Raw genomic sequence first — 22,155 nt, 5'->3', positions numbered from 1 at the left:
AGATAAAAATAAATAAATAAACAAAACAATTCAATTTTGATATGAGCGAGCTTTATACAACAGCAGGTATTACACACTGGAAATTTCAAGATGGATCGTCATATTTGAATACTTTTTGTTTGAAGATTTGGCTTTGAGATGGATCGTCATGGTGGTCGCAGTTGAGAGGAGCTGAGGATGGAGCTCAGATATCGAGAATTTGGTCAGTCTGGGGGATCGAGAGTTGGTCAGTCTAGGAGAGAGAGATCGAAAGGGAGGAAAGTCTCTGAGTTTAAGAACCGATTAAGATGATATGGGAGAGATAGATCAAGAGGAGGAGAGTCTCCGAGTTTAAGAATCAACGAAGACGATCTGGGAGAGAGATATCGAGAAGGAGGACAGTCTCCAAGTTTAAGAATTGACGAAGAAGGTCAAGATCAACGAAGACGATTGAGGACAGAGGAGAACCGGAGAAACCGAAAGAGGAATTGCAGAGACCCTGTGTGTGTGTGTGTGTGTGTGTGTGAAAGAATGAATGAATGCATGTGTATACGGTCCTGGCTGAGGGCTCGTGTATACTCAGAAATTGGAACCGTCCCACCCCACCATATACTTAGACCCGCCCTACCCCAATCCGTTTCGTGTATTAAATATAAGGCTCGTTTGCCCGCCCCTAGTTGTATACCTATTAATGGATTCGTTAACTTGACCTTAAATAGTGATGTGGCAAACTTAAAACCTACATTTATGTTGAAGTGTATGTCACAAATACGTCACATAGGCAAAAAGAAAAAAAAATTAAAAATTCCTTTTTTTTTTGTTAATAACTTTTTTTTAATAAAATAAAATAATATTTTTTTATTAACAATCAATATTATCTACACTAATGGGAAGGGGGTGAGTTTTACCTCACAATGAGCTAGCTATAATATGGTTCAAATTTACATTTGACAAAAATCGAATCTAAAATATCTTACTTGCAAGTGAAGAGGAATATCACTTATCCGTAGTTTAAGAGAAAAAAATAAAATTCCTTTAAGATTAAAATAATTTAAACTTTTTTATAAAAACTATGTGAGTCCCACCCATCAAACAAAGATGGAGAAATTGGTTGGGTGGGCCTACAACTTGTGTGTTTGGAGGAAAGAGATCATCTCCGAATTTCTCTCTCCAAAACCCAGGGATCAAGTGATCCGGGATTTTAAAATTTGATCAAACAGCGAAAAACAGATAAGTTAGAAAGAAAATTTAAAATCTATAATAATTTTTAGTCGTTTGATCAAATTTCAAAGGCCCGGATCACTTGATCCTTGGACTTTGGAGGAAAAGATCCGAAGATGATCTCTTTCCAGTTTTGGGCTCTCTATTTCCTAAGGTTATATTTTTGAGAAATTGGAAAATGATGAAAATACAAATTCAAATGGTTGAAATAATTACTTTTCAAGATTTTGTTGATATTTCGTGAATATTAGATAGATTGATCAATGTGTGATGTCATCGATATTTGATTTTGAGAAATTGATCGATGTGTGATGTCGTCATTATTTGATTTTGATCATTTTAGCAATAGGAATCTGTAAAATCCTTATGTCAGCCATTTTATCTCTAGCAATTATGGACCTTCATTTCATTTTTATTGAGGAGAAAGAAATTCAAGCTCAGGTAATTTTAAAAAGGTGGGTCCATCATCACTCATAAAAATAATAGGAAAACGTGGTCCGGTTAGGCAATAGCAGAGCTAGGAAATTTTCACCGTATGGGCTAGTTTAAAGATTTAATCTTTATAAACAAAGAAGCTTGATACTATATTTTTTAGAGTATGCTCTAACTTAAGAAAATTTCACAAGGTGAGCCGAGAATTTTCGTTATTAAACAAATCCACGTTAAAATTCAAACAAATCCACATTTTTACATGTACAAGAAGCGATAAGAAAAAGAATGTAACAAAAAAAAATGATTTGTAAACTATATTATATAATTTTATATGGATTAAGATTAATTACTAAATATATAATGAGTTACATTCAAAAATTAATAAAAATTACATGTAAAATTTTAATTTTTTACGAAAAACTACCTGGGCTATAGCTCAAGGTAGCCCTTAACATGGCTACACCATTGCGGTTAGGAGCGGCAAGACGGCAAGAGTGTGATCCTATAGAAAGAAAGCTAAATAAAGAATTTGATGAGCAACTTGGTTGAGATTGGAGCCGCCACATTCATCCAATAGGAATTATGCTGTTGTCGCCATTCTCCTACAATAAAAGGGATTTGCAGACTTTGTATTGGATCATCATGATTTATTTTAGGTTATCAATGAAGATAGCATGCAATGCATGCATTACGTAGCGAAAAGATGGGGAGAATAAGAAGGAGAGTATAGGGTTAGAGAGTTTAATGTTAATTGGAGATTTTTAGTGGGGTTTGTTTTGTCGAGGTTCTTGCTATCGATCGAGGTAAGTGGTTTATATAATGTGTTGTAAAATTTCTTATTTCTGATAAACGAAAACCACGAACTATCGTGGGGTTTCTCTATTTCAGATCTTTATCTATTTTCAAGTCAAGCATGTTAGATTTGTTGAAATGTTTTTAGAGTTATTATATATGGTGATATGTGGATTATTTGAAAATGTTCATGGAGCATGAGAACTTTAGTATTGCGTTATTCCGATTGATAAATGCAAACTGCACACAGGGATTAGGGTAGAAATGTCATTAGAGGTCACGTGGTGAGTTACATATTTGATGAAGGATATAATTAACACGTAAAATGATGATTTGATATAAGCACTCATTGGGCAACAGTGGTTGTTGCTCGCTCCTCACCTGATGAGTTGTTTGGCAAGACAAATGCTAGACGAGGAAATTAAGGGTTTTAAATTTTTATTTTTTTTATTTTTTACTTGGTAAACCCTGTAACGGGTTTTGGAGTTATTAATATAAGACAAGTTTTATTTTCGTTATTTTTTTTATTTGCGCACTGGGCACACGGTTACTTTTTTTACTGATCCTAGGTCTGGGGCGTGACATTATATACTCTCTAAACTCTATATAAATGTAACCCACAAACAAAAACAACATCAAACATCGACGTAGTCCAATTTCGAGCGAACAACAAAACATTTTGGGTTCTTGTGAGTTGATCCAAATGAACAAATGAATAAGAAGAGAGTTCTTACACCAAATAGAAATGCTAAACACATTTTCTTTTGCCTCGTTTTTTTATTTTTAGTAGAAGGATTGTAGATGTTGGCAAGCACGGCAGTGATGCCACCACTTTCATGACTTTTTATTTTCTTAAAAAAAATAAAAAATCACTTTGAACAAAGCCAACCTTTCTTTAATAAATGTAAAATACTCTTTTTTCAACAAATTATTATTTTTATTTTGGTTAAAAATCAAGGCAACTTTATTAATATTTTTACTTGCATTTCAAAATGTCATCTTGCACAGTTACACTAATCTCCATACAAATTTTCCTTCTGCTTTTTACACATAACGACTTTTTCTTTAGAAAACTGTTATTAGAAAACTGTTATTAGCACTTCAAAAATCTCATTGTACATTCCTTATAAATATATTTTTTCTTTCTAATTATAAAAAATTTTAGAATACCAAATGAGATTTTAAGAGTGCTAATAACAATTCTCTTTTTTTAACATCAATAACAGTTGAATTTCAGGATTCAAATTCTTTTTGTGACTAGTCACCGAAAGGGGAAAATGATCCTCGCCGGATCCTCCGAATCCCAAAGATTGCTGGCAAGGTTTGCCTCTAGCAGAGCCATCGCAGCTTCTTCCCCTTCCTCGAATAGGGCCACAAAGCCACGTACGCAACCTTGCTTCCAAAATAGGACCGCAAAGTCATCGATCCCAACTAGGGATGGGCAATGGTTATGCGGGCGGGTAACCGCGGTTAATTTACCCATAACCGTTTATACTCATACCCGCATAACCATTTACCCGTTGGGTAATTGCCTAAACGGTTATACTCATACCCATAACCGTTTATAAACGGTTAACCATACCCATAACCGCATACACATTTAACCGTAACCGTTTAATACCCGTTTACCCATTTATCCTTTTTAACCCGTTTATCTTTTTTTTTTACCATTACCTTTTTTTCACCCGTCTACATGTTTTTTAACAACTTGAAAATTAAAAAAAAATTGTCATAAATTTTTTTTTGACAATTAAACACCGTTATAAGTACATTCATCATACATTTCCATATTTTAATTTTTTAAGTCCTTATACCATTCCAATAATTGAAATAATAGTTTACGGACGATATTTTTAATTGTTACCAATGAAGGTAAATATAATATTTGCTAAGTATTATTGGGTTACAAAAATTGTTTAGAAGACATTTCTATCAAAGCATTTATGTCAATTTCACGGTTACCCGCAAGGAATTTAAATTAATTTGACCAATTCCTTGATGATGAGAATCATCATTCCTGTAGTAGTGTTATTGAGAGAATGACCGATGAATTCCTTGCTAATTTATTGGGTGCTAAGTATTATTAGATCGAGAACATGGTTTGTGTTAGTTTTACATATATAAAATAAATGGGTAAACGGTTACCCGTTTATAACCATGGTTAATACTCATAACCGCCCATTTAAATTTCGCGGGTAAACGGTTATACCCATAACCGTTTATTTATCTAAACGGTTACTCATAACCGTAACCGTTTAATTTAAATGGGCGGATAACCGCGGTTACCCATAACCAATGGGTATTTGCTCATCCCTAATCCCAACTACGATCTCGTCGACACCGTTGCCTTCTCCACATCGGCGACCCTCTCAAGCCTCTTGCCATCAACACCATCGACGTTGCATCTCGGTGCAGAGAATTCCATGGCCGTCTCTGCCATAGCTATTGCTTCTCAATTGGAATGGCGTCAAGGCTGCCTAGATGTTTTCTGACCGTTCAATTTTATTTTGAATGAATAGGATTAAAGGATCTTCCGGATCCTTCCATTCGGATCCGGAGAGGATCCAATCCCACCAAAAGGCACAAAAATAAACACCTAAGGCCCTGTTTGGCAGATCGGATAGAGGATCGGATAGGACTAATTATACGGACGCGGGTGTTTGGCGTTTACTCGTACTAAATAAGCACCGGATTAAATTAACCGGTGTGCTTATTTAGTACGGTATACATCGGACTAATAAAACCAACCAAAAGGCCGGGATTATTAGTCGGCCCTTTCTTTCTCTCGCCTTCTCTCGGCCCCCTCTCTCTCTCTCTCTCTCTCTGTCTCTCTCTCTAGGCGTCGTTGTCCTCCCCCCCCCTCGTCACCTTCTCTCACCATCGTCGTCCTCCCCGTCGCCATCGTCGTCCTCCCCGTTGACGTCGTTGTCCTCCCCTGCAACTGGGTCTTGCAAAGAAGCATGCACTCTCTTGCCCGGCATGGTGTCTGGGAAACCTCTCTTCTCAAAACGCCAACAAACTACTCTCATTCTCTCTGTCAAACCGCCGCCAGTCCATTCCACTTGCGATGCTGCAGTGCAGGAGGTAACCTTGTCAACAAATCGTTAGTTTGTTTCGTTTGTTGCATCTTGATTTGGGTTGATGTGGATCTGATGACTCATGGTTGCTCACCAAATGTGCAGGCAGGCGGGGAAGAAGAAGGGAGAGAGAGGGAGGGCGTTTGAAGGGTCCGACGGAGAGAACAGAGAAGAAGAATGGATGGTTTCAGATTTTATTTTTATTTTTATAAGTTTAATTTAATTTTAAGTTTGATTTAGCCTATCCGGTATAAAACCAAACACAGTATAAATAATACGGTCATTAATCCGATACTGCACCAAACGTCCGACTAATTTAGTCAGTACTATCCGGTGGCTATTTATCCTATCCGACATAAATAGTCAGTACAGTCCGAGCTGCCAAATGAGGCCTAATTAAACATGTCTTCCCTGTTAACAGTTAAGCCTTTGTCCAATAAAAGACAGCATTCAACAACAAGAGCTATTCCTGACTTGGTTTCTAGGACTAGACTGCACACCCTTTTTCTCAACTGCTATGTGCATAATTTGATAAAAGGATAAATTGCAGTTTAACCTCCTAAACTATCACTCTAGTTGAAATTGACCCTTGAATTATTTTTTTGGTAAATTAGCTCCCTGAACTATTTAAAATCAGCCACTTAACCCATTGCAGCAGATTCCGTCCATTATTCCGTTAAATTCAAGGACAAATTAGTCTTTTCATCATCAATTCTTACTTGTCAATTATAACTATCAATAAAATAATGACACGTGGACACGGAATAATTCAAAAACTTATAGCATAATAAGAAACATAAAGTAACGAAATGTTTACATAAGGACCATTTCATATTATCATTACACATTATTAAGTCCACATGTCATAATTTTATTGGTGGTTATAAGTGACATGTAAGGATTGATGATAAAAAGACTACTTTTCCCTTGAATTCGACAGAATAATACACGGAATCTAATGACAAAGGGTTAATTAGCTTATGTCAAATATTTCAAGGGGTTAATTTACCAAAACAAATAGTTCAGGAGGTCAATTTCAAATGGAGTAAGAGTCCAGGGGGTCAAACCACAATTTATGTTTTGATAAATCAATTTCGACTCGATATCAAATTTGTAAGTGTACCAAACGCAAGAATGTAGCTCTTAGGTTATGAAAAAAGTTGGGAGTAGTCAATTTACTTATAAGCACAAGTAAGGCCCCACTTTTCTAGGATGTAGGATTCACTTTAAACACGCCTCCTTACATGCTGTTGTTGAGCTTCACATGAGGCGCAATATGCTCTATACAATGAAGAAAGTCGAAGTTTCACCATAAAACTAATTGTCAATATGGGGAGTATCCCAATTACGTATAAGCACATCTAAAGTCTCTCATTTCCCTAATATAAAATTGATACTCTTAACAAGTTTCAACTTCATTACTGTTTTTAATATTGCAGGCTCAATTATTTAGGAGGGTGCAAAGTTCATCGCGGAAACTATTTCATTACCTTTGTTACTTACACATACTACAAGCTTGAGTAATAACTTATTCTCCAGAGTGACCTCTCTTCTTGAAGGAATGTCTAATTTGAATATTTTGCACATTAAGTGTGAGGCAATTTTGGTAGCGGAGACTTTCTTGCTTTGATCTTTTTATGACATGACCAGAGGGGCGAATAGTGAAAAAAATCGAGGTTTCACAATCAAACCAATTAGTAATATGGGGAATAGTTCAACTTACTTATAAGTTCATGCAAGGTCATTCCTCTCATCAATGTGGAATTCATTCTCAACACACCCCCTCATGTGGAGAGAATTTTCAAGCTTGACACATGTGATAGGATTAAAAGCACACCACAAAGTAGCACACAAATGTCCTATTGATTTTCCTTATTAAAGCTAAGATTTGTCAATTGTAGCATATGAAAATAAGGGTCTTTCCCGCAGAAGATTGTTTTATCTAACTACTTAAAATGTCAAAAAAACCGGTTGTTGTCCCTACTGACCAGCCACCGAAAAATAATTATTAGACTGACTTACACTAATCTAAAGTCTACGAAATTTTATAAGCAAACACTAGCACACAGAGCTACACTTCTACAAATTTTTGGGATTTTTAGAGTTGATTTTCTATTTAAATTAAATCGAACAAAAACAGGACAGAAACAGATATTAAGTAGCTCACAAATTAAGAAAAACGAGTTAGGGGTATTGCTATCCACCACCAAATAATCATGCAAACATGTTATGTTTCATTCAAATTCCTTTTATTTCCGGATGAAGATGCTCAAGTTGGCTCAATGTTAGAACTCAACCTATTACTCTTTCTTACGTAGTATGTTAAGAGAATGACGTTTTCAACTTAACTTAGTCCCTAGCATGCAATCTAGAATGACGTGTTCATAGATTTAACAAATAGAAATCATTAAGAACGAAAAGAGTTTGAGTCATCACAAGGCATCGTAAGTACTGGCGTTGTCTTACTTATCCTAGAAATTGGTTCACATGTTAATCGCAATTAACAAGTACTACTCTAGAATATATGTAGGTCCTCATTCGACAAGGGCAGGCACACACATATTCATAGCATTAGAATCCTAGATATGCTTACTACGTATGCATCCATAGAAAACAAATAAAAAATTCATCAATGAGACAAATAGTGAACCAATTTTCATCCATTCATAAAAGTAATTCAACAAAATGTCATAATAAAATTGCAATCATATTCGGGGCTTCAAAACAGCCCCTAACTACTAAAAATTTAGTTACGCACAATCCTTAAGTTAAAACAAAAGATAGACATGAGTTTGAGAAGATAGAACCGAAAGAAATCGACCGAGGCCTCCTCCTCCCTTCCTTCCTTCCCCAATGCTACTTTTAAACCCATTCTTGCTGCATCATTTTCTTCTCCTTAACTCACCTACTAATAGCCATTTAGTGATGACAATAAGTGAGAGGAAATGTGGTAAAACAATTGTAACACTTTAGGTAGCCTTTATGCCAATTATTCCCTCTTAATCCTCATCTTTAATTTCATTCCCTTTTATATTTGAAGAAGTGTCAGCTGACTTGTTCTTGGCTGCATTAGTTTTGGCTGTTGGTGTTTTCATTGCAGTTACAAACTGCTCAGCCTCTTGGTAACCTTTCAATGTTAAAACGGCCATAACTTGTTTTAGAAAAATGATATTAATAATCTGCGAAATGCTCCAGAAAATAGACATCCGTAGGTTTCCAAGAATATAAGGCTCATTCTCTAATTCATTTTGAGTTGTTCGCAACTTGCTTCCAAAGTCAGCTGATCTGCACAGGCAGTTTTGACGAATTTGTTACTAAAAATCCTACTTGTGCTATTTTTCTTTTATTTGCTTGACAAATCCCACAAAACACAAAAACAAAGTAAATAGCTCAAAAATATAAGGAACTAACTAAGAAAAGACAAGTGAATTTGATGTAATATATATATAAATACGAGCTTATCAACATGGGCAACGCAATTTGGGTGACGTCCATCATCTCATCAATGTGAGATTCATTCTTAACATGCCCCTCATGTGTAACGAATTTTCAAGCCTAACATGTGAACAACACAACTCGGGTGACGTGGAGCGCATGTGGTTGTTGAGCTTCACACATAGAACAACCTACTCTGATACCATGAAGAACGTTGAGGTTCCACCATAAAACCAATAAGCAATATAGGGAGCAGCCTAACTTAATTATAAGTCCATGCAAGGTCCATCATCTCATCAATGTAGGATTCATTCTCAATCATATAAAATATAAACGTTTTCTCCAAACGATGAGCTTGCTCAAGAATATACCTTGCTAACTCCATGGCGTTAAACCCATTGGAAAGCTCTATTGTTACGGAAATATATCCTATCCAAATCTCTTCCAATAAGGTCACCGAATTAAGTGATCCGAACCTTTAAATTTTTATCAACAACCCACCTGTTTTGATCCCTTAAAAGCTATAATAATTTTTTACCGTTAGATGAAATTTCAAAGGTACAGATCACTTGATCCGGTGACCTTGGTGGAAGAGATCCGGAGAGAATCTCTTTTCTATTGTTACCTCCTTTGGTTGAACAGTAAAATTCAAATTTTGGAATTTCCAGAATTTCCTATTACATCCGCGTGTCTGAAAACACAAAAACCAAAACATCAGAACAAAAAACATTCCAAAAATACCGGAAAAATAGTAATACGAATATAAGCTATAAAGCAAGAAAGTGCTAGTCCCCTGAACTGTACCAGTCTACATTTGTTTTGGTGTGTGCGCACGTGCGTGTGTGAGAGAGAAAGAGAGAGAGAACCAACTTCAACTTTTAACTTTAGGTTTATGTGAGAGTGAGGTGGGTAGACTGTGCAATGTATACATTCAAATTAGAAAGAAACGTATCATCGCCCAGATCCATTTTCTAGGGATCTTGAAAATTCTGTGATCGTGATTATTCATCGTGAGGTCAGGAATTATTTAAAATTTAAAATTTAAAATTAAATATAAATAATACCTAACGAAAATTAACCGCACGATATACGATGAACAGCTACGATCACGGATCCCAAAAAAAAGGATCCGTCAGAAGTGATACCAATGCTGGGACCACCGACGGAACCAAGTACAAGACTCCGGTGGACTATAGCATAGGGAAAGTTTTAGTTCTTTAGGCTTAAAAAATACTAATCATTTGGGCTATTTCATGATTTTTAATTGTTGCAGCCCATCTATCAAATGAAAAGTCTAAGGCCCCGTTTGGGATTGAGGTGATTTTAAAAAAAACCACTGTGAAAAAAAACTGAGGGTCATTTTTGTGTTTGGTAAACTGAAAAAAAAGGGTTTATTTTGGAAGCTGCTGTTAGAATAAGCTGAAAATCAAAGGAAAAGCTGAAGCTGCTATTTGCTGCTTTAAAAAAAAACCTGTTTTTTCAAAGCACACGGAGCTACAGTGCTCCTTTAATGAAAAGACACACTATCATCCTGCTTTTTTTTTTTCCAAAAGCACTTTCCCAAAAAAGTTTACCAAACACTCTACTGGCTTTATTTCACAGCCGCTTATTCTCACAGCAGAGCCGCTTATTCTCACAGCAGCTTTTTTTCAAAGCACAGCAATACCAAACCAGCCCTAATTCTAAGAGCTGTTAGTGTTAGTAAGTATAAAATAAAATTAATTTAACCAATACTAAATTTAATAGTAATAACTTAAAACTTCTATACTTGTTTTACTTTATTCATTTGAAATTTTAAAGACTAGAAGTCTAGAATAAAAACTATAGAGTTTCAGGTTTATTACATAACTTTATGTAGTGAACAAAAAAAAAATTAAGCATTTGATTTTGTAAAAATAATTTGAACTTAGCTCACCCACCGAATAATTCTTGACTCCGCCATTGACTGAGACTAGGCCATCACTCAAGCTTGTTACGCGCAAACCCCAAGTAAGAAATGTTATCGACCGGCGCAGGCATGGAAACTTCCTTGAACAGAGCCTGCAATATTATAAAGGCCGATTCTTTAAAAAGTACGACCACCCTAAAACCCTTCCAAGAAGCATGCATAATCATCAATTATTCATATATTCAAGCCCATATCATGCTTCGAAATTCATTTGTCATATACGCGAAGTTCGTCCCTATCCTCCGCCCATCTACCCTCCACCCTACCCTGCACACGGGCATTACCAACTTTGTACTTTAAGAATACCAAATTAGCTATTCCGGTTATCGGCATGTTATAATCCCATAGCCAAGATATGTTTCGTGTAATATCGATCCTTCAACAGATCCCAAAACAAAAGGCCAAGCGTTTTCTCTCCTCAATCGCCTGTATGAGAGTTTCCGCCCCTAATCGCCGACCGATAGGTCTCCGTTGAAACCAAAAAACTATTGTTAACCTAGTAAAAGATAATCGCAATATTATACAATAACATACATGGAATAGTAACGAAAAACCTTGGTACTTATTAAGCTTAACAAGCACAACACAGTAAGACTACAACCAAACTGCATCCATCAACATCCGGACTATGGTTTTGAAGTCACAACACATTATTTCTTTACATAAATATTAAACCTGCCTAATTCCCTCTTTTCATTTGCTTTGTATTCCTGAAAGACAACTCTGGCAGCAGATTTCCGCTTACTTTCATTTACCACCTGAAAAAGAGTCGAATGCTCGGGCGAATGAAGTATGACCATTTCCTTCAAATTCTTAGCATCCTCGAGCATATACCTCACTAACTCCATTCCATTGTTCCCGCTAGAAAGCTCTATTGTTGCCTCCTTAAGATGATCAATAAAAGCCAAGTTTTGAGATTTCCAGAATTCCCTATTAAATCCACATGCCTGTACCGGAAACGAGCAAATAAATTAAAATTTATTATAGATTGTTACATCCCCAACCCGAGATGAGGCGTGACAAAGATATTGAGTAAATAACTTGACATTCCTCTTGAACTGCACTACCTACATATGATTAGGGTTATACATCGCTCTGGAAACAATAATTGAAGCTCTAAAGATAACATTACTTAGATCACAAAAACAATCTTAGAAGAGACCAAGATCAATATTTTTGCGATGGACCAATATCCTAAACCCTTGGAACAACTAATTTTAGTTACCATTGCTGGGACACATCACATAGTAAACTACGTTGTATTCGTGTGTGTATGAGAGAGAGAGAGAGAGAGAGAGAGAGAGAGAGAGAGAGAGAGAGTATAACTTACTTTAGGTTTCTGGATGAGAAAGGATGGGTCACACTTTACATACAAAGTTTTCAAATTGGGCATTCCTCTCAGAAGAGAGACCATTGTTGGGACCATGTCATCAACCAAGCTCTCAATATGCACACCCAGGTAAGATATATCATCAAACAGTGCAGGCATAGAACCTTCCCTCAACAGAACCTGCAATATTATAAACATGAGAGGCAGAGTCTTGAAATAGAAAATGCAGAGCATCCAGAACACTATAAGTAAAAAAGACAAACAAAGTTGAGCGGCTTGAGCCAAGGGCGACCCATTTCCAGAATTCATGCATTGATTTCAAAAATAAAACTTTCCACACCAGTATAATTTTTCATTCCACTATGCCACACTTGGTTTTGGTTTCTAAGTTTCAGAAACATAAACTAAACATCCCTACTATTTCCATGGTATAGAATCATAGTGAAGATACATTCCTTGCAACATCCTTTCAAAGATCCAAAAATGACATAATCTACACAAATTCATAGTGCAAACCATCATGTTTTAGCTAAAAAAGAATCTCTCTAAAGTTTTACCTTGGCTGTCTCTCCGCTTAGAAGAAGGACTTTAACCCTGCGGATACTGCAAAGAAGCTCAAGTACATTGCCAAAGTCATTGTTATCTGCCTCATGGTTCAGAAAAATTTCAGCCGTTTCTAAGCACATAAAATTCCCAATATTTTGGTTATTCAACAAACTCCCAGTCCATTTCAAATACTTAAGATTTGGAGCAAAAACTTTGAAGGATCTGCTGCTAGGCGAATCAAATCTCCAGTTTATACGCATAGCTTCGAGTTTCTCACATGAGATACTAAGATGACAGAGGTCACTGTGAGAGGAAAACACAAAACTAAATGATTCCAAGGACGAGCTTTCAATGGTGATATTTTCTACTCGGACATGTTCAAGGTGTAATTCCTTAATCGATTTGCAAGAACACGAGATCCATTTGCAAAACCCCTCATCTATTGTAACATTTGTCAACCTTAAGTATTGGAGATTGGTGGAGTGAACCGAGGAGGGCACTGTAAGAATTTTATTGCAGTGCACCGATAAAGACCTCAAAGATCCACAAAGAAAGATGCAAGATGGTAACTCTAGTTCAGTCGTCTCAGGTATCCCCAACTCAAGATCAAGTACTTCAACATTGCACCTTACTGCCATATGAATCCATGTGACCACTCGGTAAAGCTCGTTATATAGACTTGCACCTTTTCCATAAGCAAGACTCCAACGAATACGAAACTGTTGTAATTTACTGTCCCTACGAAGAACCAAGAACCTATCCAAAGAATTCAACAGCTTAAATTGCTTACTGTAAGATGATTTATTCCAGTTGTTAAATTCATCAAAGTTCAAAGAGGGTGTTGACAAATGAAGTTCCCTACATCTTTTGGATACAGTGCCAAACCGAATGAGATCCAATATAGAGAGTAATGAAAGAATTCGATGTGCAACTTCATCTGGCATACTACTAAATCTATCGTTCGTGCGCTCAGGACAAGCTCCTTGAGCCTCTGAACTTGTAGTTGCCAATAACTTACTCTTATGTTCCATGATACTTGTTTTCCTTTCGCTTTTCTAATAATAACTTAGACCTGCAAGGATTAAGAACATGAGAATACAACTACGTAAATATACGACATCAACAGTACAAAACTAAGACCATTGTATTTTACGAACGATAGCGTTAGTGGGTTAAATAGTTAGTTGTTAGGGGAGAGGATAAGTGGGAATCAAACTCGCACCAAGGTGCATAGGCATCATTTCTTTTTGCCACTCCGTCTGCTAATTTAAACTCTACATTTATTTCTAACATGAACATAATTTTATCAATTTTCAAATTGTATCTTTGAGTGGTAAATATGAGACCCGCTACGACAACTAAACTGCAATACATTAGGAAACGACCGACATACCATCTGTTACATTCAATATCAAAGAGTTAAACTTTATATATACATATATTTTATGAAAATTGAATTATCTGCAACTAACCCTCATGGGTTTGCTGTAGGTTAACGAACCCAGAAAATTCTCAGCAAAAGATTGCATCTTTTCCCATTCGAATTCAAAATCTCCCAATATTAACAATTACCAACAAAAATTTGTTAAAAAAAAAAAGACAATAAAAGAATAAAAAACCTGATCGAAGTACTTAATAGCTTCGGATGAGTAAAGCTGAAGAATTTCGAAAGCGAAAACGGAGAAATGGAATAAAAAATGGCATGCAATTTTGGGGGTTGAAGGATCGGAAATCAATTCGTACCTACACATCCGGTGACGTCCAGACGGCGGAGGGTGGTTTCCAGACGGCGGAGAATGGCGTCTCTCTCAGCGGCCCGCCAGTCGATCTGATTTTGGTGTTTTGCTCAAAAGTAAAAGAAACAGTAAAACCTTAAAATGTTCGGGTATTGTTGAATACACTTTACATTTTAAATAAAATTAGAATTTGATAGAATTTATTAATAGACTTTAAAATTAGAATTTTAAAAGACTTGAAAAGTATAGTCAAATTAGAATTTTAAAGTATTTTAAATAATTTTTTAAAGTAAGAAGCATGCTTTGATGACATATGAGTGAAGAAAGAAAAAAAAAGTAAATTTTTGTACGAAATTACTTAATATACATGACGTTTTGTTTATGATATTTTCTTTCTTTTATTATAATGATATTTTCATTGGTTTTTACTAACGAATTGTGTTCTATTAATACGTAGTATAGATAAAAAACGAACATCAAAAGCTCGGTTAAAAGAAAATTTCCTAAACTATCCGCTTGTCATTATCTAATTGGGTATTGCAATTCTTTTGGTGCTCTTCTTCGGTTCCAAAGTATTGGGTTTGAACTGTAGTCTTATCAAAGGCCAATGAAAACTCTTTTTATTAAGTGACAAGGAGGGTTGAAGCCCAAAGACCAATATCTATCAAGAGTTGAGTAATTTCAACGAACAGAAAATGTCATACAACATATCAACATCAAGGCTTAGGTTTCAACATTAACTCATAAATAAATCCTTGTGAAATGAGATTTAAACCAAGCATCTCTACCGGTCACTTTACTCAACCCAGCTAACGCAGAACCAAACGGCGGAGTTCAGGCATTCCCTGCCTTTCCTTAAAGACAACTGTTGCAGAATTCATCTCCCTTTCATTTACCGTCCTCATAAGAGTTGATTGATTGGGTAAATAAAGTATGACCATTTTCTTCAAATTCTTGGCTTCCTCAAAGGTATACCTTGCAAACTCCAATTCATTGCCTCCATAAGGAAGCTCAATTGTTACCTCTTCAAGCTGATTAATACAAGCCAGGTTTTGGGATTTCCAGAATCTCCTACTAAACCCGCTTGCCTGAAGAAAGTTAACATGCATGCAAACCAAATGAGAATTTCTTAGAGAGAGAGAGAGAGGGAGAGAGGTAAAAGTAAATGTGAGTAAACGTGGTTTCACTTACCATGGTAACTTCCACTATCCTAAGAAGCAAGGGTCGGAAAGTTTTGGAGCGTCTATATTATCAAATGGTTGCTGGACACAGCCTTCCACTCCAAATGTATGTCTTCGAGCTTTTCACCTGAGAGGCTAAGATATAAGATGTCACAGCCAACATATTGAGAACCATAGTAAAAATAGCAGGATGAAAAATGCAACGATTCCAAAGACGAGCTTTTGATGGTGATAATTTGTGACCCATGAACAAGTTCAAGCCATAATTCCTTGAGGCATTTACAGGAACATGAGATCCATTAACAAAATTCCTCGTTGATCGTAAGATTTTTCAACTTCAAGCTTCGGAGAGTGGTGGAACAAGCCAGGGATGGGGTTTTAAGAATGCTAAACTTCAAGTCCACCATTAGTGACTTCAAAGATTGGCAACGAAAGAAGCAGATTGGCAATTCTACTGCTATTATCCTATCATCATGGATATGGAAGTCAAGATCAAGCACTTCAACGTTACACCTTGCAGCATTATGGATCCAAGTGATGACTCGAAAATAATCATCACAGTTGCCTACCAAGTGGCCTGTAAAGACCCAATAAACACGAAAGCGCTGTATATGATTATTCCCGCGTTGGATCAAGAACCTGTCAAAATAATTCAACAACCTCAACCTACCCCACGTAAAATGAGCATAGGGCATTGCGTCGAAATTCAATGATGGAGTTGACAGCTGAAACTGTCTACGTCTATTGGACACACAGCCCACTCGAGCGAGGTCTCTTTGAGTGAGGAAGGATAGAATATGATGAACCATTTCCTCTTGAAGATTACTGAATCTGTCCATTAATCTCTTAGTATTAAAAGCTCCTTGAGCTGGAGAACTAGTATACTTGCAGTTGCCAATGACTTAGTGATGAGTTCCATGATACTGTGGCTCCATTGTTTGTGTAACAGTAACCTTACCTACAAGAAGCAACACATGAAACAAAGTTACGTAAATATATGACATTAACAGCATCGATCCTGCAAGCATTTAGAAAATTTTAGTTGTTTTATATTTTGTATATTTATTTATGTAGAGTATTCATTTTTCAAGCCCAATTCGAAGTTAGCTAGCTGTTGGCCTGATTTCAATCCAAGCCCAATTCTTAATTCCTTAGATTTTTTTTCTCTTCATTTTCTCTCTAACTTTTAATTTTAAAAAAAAATATTGGAAAAACCGAAACTGAAGTGGACAAAATCGAAAAAAACTGAATTGAAACTGTTCGGTTTTCCCTTTTATCAAAATGAACCAAACTCAATAGTAATTTCAGTTTAGTGTTAGATTTTGGCTAAAAACTAAACTAAAATGAACCCAACCAACTCCTAAATTCAATTCTCGCCAAAGGTAAAATCCAACACATTATTATGACTAGTTCCTTTTGAGGCTTTGTCCACTCCCTCACCCCTTAGTGTAGATTATATCATATGTTAAAAAATAGGGAAACTAGTTGATCCGACTCCCTTTCCTTTCTTCCTATATTCCTAAATCCTAAGTTTCCTGATTCTTCTCTCATTGTTCTTGTTGGTTAAACATCTATAGATTATCTAATCTTTTTTAAGTGAAATGGAGAAAGATAAGGCGATGTTAGCTTTTTGGCAATGGTTGTGTGTGAGACACTTATCTTTTCTCGAATGGGTAAGCAGTGGCGAAGCCAAGTGAGGGCAAGGAGTGGCGGCCGCCACTCCCCTCTCCGGAAAACACAGCCCCAACGCTGGTTTAGCCTCTCCCCTCCCGCCGGAAAACCCAGCTCCCTGTCTTTGTTCCTTCAAACTGGTTCTGCTACACAGCAGCAGAGATGAACCATTCTGTTTTGTTTTAAATCCAGGTAACAAAAAAATTTAACTTAAACGAAACGACGTCTTTCGTTTGTTTGAAAGAAAAAAAGTATATATATGGTGGTGGGGGGACCGCGTGTCCCCCATTCAGCCTCTCTTCTCTCTCAGCCTTTCTCAAGGCCAATTACACACAGAGAGCAGCAAAGCTCTCCCCCCCCCCCAAACCCAGCAGCCAACGGACGGAACGGAACGGAGCCATCTCACAGGCTCACTCCAGCCGAGCCGCCGTTTACTCTCACAGTCTCACAGACTCACTTTAGAGAGGGGATGAGGTCACTTGGTACGCAGACGGCGATAAGATTGTGAGGAATGAGTATAATCCAGCTACACCCTATGCATTTGGTAATATATTAGTTAGTATATATTGTTATTTTGAATTTGGAAATTTTGATGTGGAGTTAATTTCGATTTCGGTTAGTTTATGGAAAATGCAAAAGAAAATGTGTTGGAATTAATTTGCATTTAACGTAGTTACAGGGTTTTGAAAACTGATTGGATTTGGGGATGGTTTTGTTGTGGCAAATAGAGTTTTTGGACAACATGCCAATTCGCAAGAGGTGTACGAAGTTGCCGCTAAACCTGTTGTCAAAGCTGCCATGGAAGGTGTCAATGGTATGACATACTTCTCTTGTAGACTACAATGGAGAATTCGTTAATGCCTAATGAGAAACGTTGATATTGTTTCTGTAAGAATGTGTATAATTTATATAATGAAACATCGATGGTGGTGGAAATTCTATTAGCTTTAGTTGAAAACAAATAAATTAAGTTACGTACAATTCTCTTGTTAATTTTCCATTTCTTACGGCTTGAGTATTGAAAATGCAGGTACCATTTTTGCTTATGGTGTGACAAGTAGTGGAAAGACACATACTATGCATCTAAGTTCCACTTGCTTTTCTTGGGATTTTGCTACTGAAAGTTTAAGCATATCGAAAAATCATGTTGGCTTGTTTGTTCAATAAAGCTTCATTTGTGAGTTGTGCAGAAAAGGTTATAATGACCAATGTTTACACTCTCTCTTTGATTCCACACTAGGGCACTGGATTTAAGCTTGCCTTCCATGGCCCTGAAAATATTAATATCTAATGATTAGTGAGACACTGCTTTTATGGGGGGGCACAATGGAAGATCAATGGTTGAGTGATAGCATGCTTATTTACATTGAGAAAGATGTATTTGTTTTTATTGATAATGAGCCTATTATGCGACGTTTTCATGACATAAAACATCGCCAGCAACAATTGTAATTTGTTTGTATTGATTAATTATGGAAGACATTACTATATAAAAAGATTTAGTTGTTGCCATTTTTCTTTAACCTTGCATTCTTTTAAGTTCGCCCCTCCCCCCGAGAAATCCTGGCTTCGCCCCTAGGGGTAAGGACCATCACCTAGAAACCCCATGTTCGTCCCTCCCCCACCCTTTTTTTATTAATAATAATAGCACAACAAAATAAAAAAAAAATAAATACACGCGGGGGACGAAACTAAAATCCACAAAGATAGAAAGATCAACAAAAATGATAATAAGGTAAAACGAAATGTCACGAGCATGGGCATAGGCTACAAATGCTAGAATCATAGACCATCATTGATAAGCGTAGGTTTCTTACTTCCCTTTTCCTTACTTCCCATATTCTTAAGTTCCCCGATTTTTTACTTTTTTTCATTCATGTTAAGTAAACATACCATAATCACACAAAGACTTAATAATTCAAGTTTATTCAATTTCAAAGATTGCGGATGAAGTTTTACCGCAATGATGGAAAAACAATCATTCCTAAGTACCCTAGTGCAGGTTCGATCCTCACTGATTTCCCCTCTCTTAACAAATAACTATCTAACTCATCAACCCTGGTTGCTATCGCTATACTAAGAAAATATTTGAAAGACTTATAAGGGTTTTTACAAACAAATAAAAAAAGACTTATAAGAGCAAAAACACATTTCCTAAAAAGAACAAGGAAAGATTTGATTGGATCTTCACAAGAAATCGATCATCTGATCTAATCATGTCGGTTTTCAAATGTAGGGATTTAAACCTATAGAAACCAATAAAAATAGATAAGACTGAATTGCATTGCATTTGATTTGTGGGTTTGTGTGAATTGATTCAAATTTTGAACACTCCTAAATGAAATTTCAAATCTTCCGATATTACTAAAAATAAATTGGTAAACAAGATTCATGAAATCAAGTAATTAGGACTAATTTGATAGGGATATATGTGCTTACCTCAAGGATTATTCAACACCAAACGCCTCATTTCGAACATGCAAAATACAGGAAACGTCAGAAGTTTAGTTAGAAGAACGTTGCAAAGCTGAGAAGAACAAGAATCTTAAGTAATGAATAAGGTGACAAAATGAGTCAGGATTATGATATATAAGAGTTTGATACGTCCAAGACAATTAACCAAACAAATAAAAGGTAAAAAGGTAAATGACAATGAGAGAAGATACTTTTTTTTTTTTTTAAATTTTAAAAAGGGAAAGTTGTGTTATTAGCTTTTTAATTAGTAAAATTCTTTTGCTAGTTATTCTTTTTCTTTTTTCTACAGTCAAAGACTCAAAGTGGGGTGAGACAACCATATGTGTCGGTCCTAGTTTCCACCTCATTTCTCTAAAGGGTGGACGCATGGTCATGACATCGTAAAAATTGAACTGAGTCGTGTTCCTAACCTACTTAAAAGTTTTTCAGACTCACTCCAATTAAACCCTCACACACTCCAAAGAGTTTTTATCATTAATAACCAAAATTTAGCCTTTAAATTCATAAATATCAGTTTTTATAAAGAATTTCTAATGTATCCAAAATTCTACTTAAATATATCCAATTGCCCTCAAAATTAAAACCTAATTACAACTAAAACTAAAAGCGAACAATCTTTTAAATTTTATTCATCGTTGTTCAAGAAGAGGGGAGTGGCACATGGGGATATTGCATGCTTGGTCGAACAAGCCGAACACCATGAATGTATGTCGACTGCATCATTGTGAAACTAGAACACATTATAAGTATATTGTAATAGAAATTGCTTTATTAGAATTTATGGGGAGCAATTGAAACAACAATTAGATTGATGCAAAAGTGTGTGTTCCCCAAATTAATATTATGTATGCATAATACCATAGAACCATATAATAGAGATTTCCATCCAAAAGAAGACATGAAAAATTCTATTTTGAAAATATGCAGAGGTTGAAGGTCTATGAAATTTTCAAAAAATATCAATTGATTATTATGCAAGAATATACAGTTTTAGGTGTTGTCAATTAATAAATGAATTAGACAAGTTGATGGCTTACAAGATGAGGGCATTTAAGTTGAAAAAGAGATTGAGCAATCAACTTGTCTAATTCATTTTCAAGGTTTTGATTATTTCCATATGTCTAATTCAATTTTTTTTGAGGTAGACATGTTCTTTTTCCATTTTTTTTTCTACTTATTGGATTGAGATATATGGAAATAATCAAAACCCTAAATATGAAAAAGGACATGAAAAAAATTGAAAGAATATAAAAAATTGCATCTGCATGACTGGGTACGGAGAGACAAATTCTAGGAGCTCATACAAGATGAGGGCATTTAAGTCTTTTGAAGTTCATTCTTGGCTATATATGATATTTTTGAAATTAAGGTCAAATTTTAGCTAGATTTCATAGATACTCCACTCCCAAACCCTTTCGTCATTTCACTTTTGCCGCGCTTGGAATCTAGCCCTTTATGTCGCTCAACCTTCCAAACTTATTTCTCTCTTTCAACGTGATTCTCCGGCCGATCTTGTGGAGTTAAAAATAATCAAGAAAATTATGGAGGTGACACATGTACTTTTGGGCGAAAATGACAAAATTACCCTCGAGCCATACTGGAACTCCCACGCCCAAGCAGTTATTATTTTGCTTTTTTCTACAGTCAAAGACTCAAAGTGGGGTGAGACTACAGTATGTGTCGGTCCTAGTTTCCACCTAATTTCTCTTAAGGGTGGACGCATGGTCAATAGACAGTAAAAAATGTCATGGACCGTGTTTCTGACTTAAAACCTTCACACACTCCAAAACCCTTTAGTCATTTCACTTTTGCCGCGCTTGGAATCCCACCCTTTCTATCGCTCAACCTTCCAAACCTACTTATCTCTTTCGATGCGATTCTCCGGCCAATCCGTTCCCGCCGTCAAGTAAGATCTTGAATCCCTAACTGTCTCTCGAATGCAAAGCGCACCGTTTGGCTCTCCTGGAGAAACTGCTGGAAGGGAAATTTAATTTCTCTTTCAATTTGGTTTCTCAGCAACCAAATGCAGCGATTAAATGTGCTTTTATTTTTGTTCGATTTTCTATTAATTTTTAGTGTAAATTTTGATTTGTTGTTAATTTTGATTGCGATTATTGTTTCAAGTGCTGATTTGTTGCGCTGAGTTAGCTTTTTTTTTTCTTCGTCTTCTTTTTATTTTTATTTTTTTATGAAATTCGATTGAGTAGGGTGTTGATGTTCTTGATCTAAGTAATTCTTTTAAAATAATTTCATGTTGATTCTGTTTATATTAGGGTTTACTTATGATTTTTTTTATTTTCGAAATCGAAAGCGAATTTTACCCAAAAAAGAA

At 36.0% G+C, this 22,155-nt stretch overlaps 1 protein-coding gene and 1 pseudogene across 1 annotated transcript; both read right to left on the bottom strand.

Moving 5' to 3' along the window:
• Positions 1–11,424: 11,424 nt before the first annotated feature.
• On the bottom strand, positions 11,425–14,665 carry LOC126600800 (putative F-box/LRR-repeat protein At3g59170). Its single transcript, XM_050267457.1, has 4 exons — positions 14,504–14,665; positions 12,772–13,832; positions 12,215–12,394; positions 11,425–11,831 (listed from the first exon to the last, which is right to left on the bottom strand). The coding sequence occupies exons 2-4, from the start codon at positions 13,789–13,791 to the stop codon at positions 11,535–11,537; spliced, it is 1,497 nt and encodes a 498-aa protein (XP_050123414.1). The 5' UTR covers positions 13,792–13,832; positions 14,504–14,665; the 3' UTR covers positions 11,425–11,534.
• A 640-nt stretch (positions 14,666–15,305) lies between these two features.
• Positions 15,306–16,690, bottom strand: LOC126600377 (F-box/LRR-repeat protein At3g58900-like; annotated as a pseudogene).
• Positions 16,691–22,155: the final 5,465 nt, after the last annotated feature.

This window comes from Malus sylvestris, chromosome 14 (genome assembly GCF_916048215.2).
Source record: "Malus sylvestris chromosome 14, drMalSylv7.2, whole genome shotgun sequence".
NCBI classification, from domain to species: Eukaryota; Viridiplantae; Streptophyta; class Magnoliopsida; order Rosales; family Rosaceae; genus Malus; species Malus sylvestris.
This window is presented reverse-complemented; position numbering and strand designations above follow the sequence as displayed.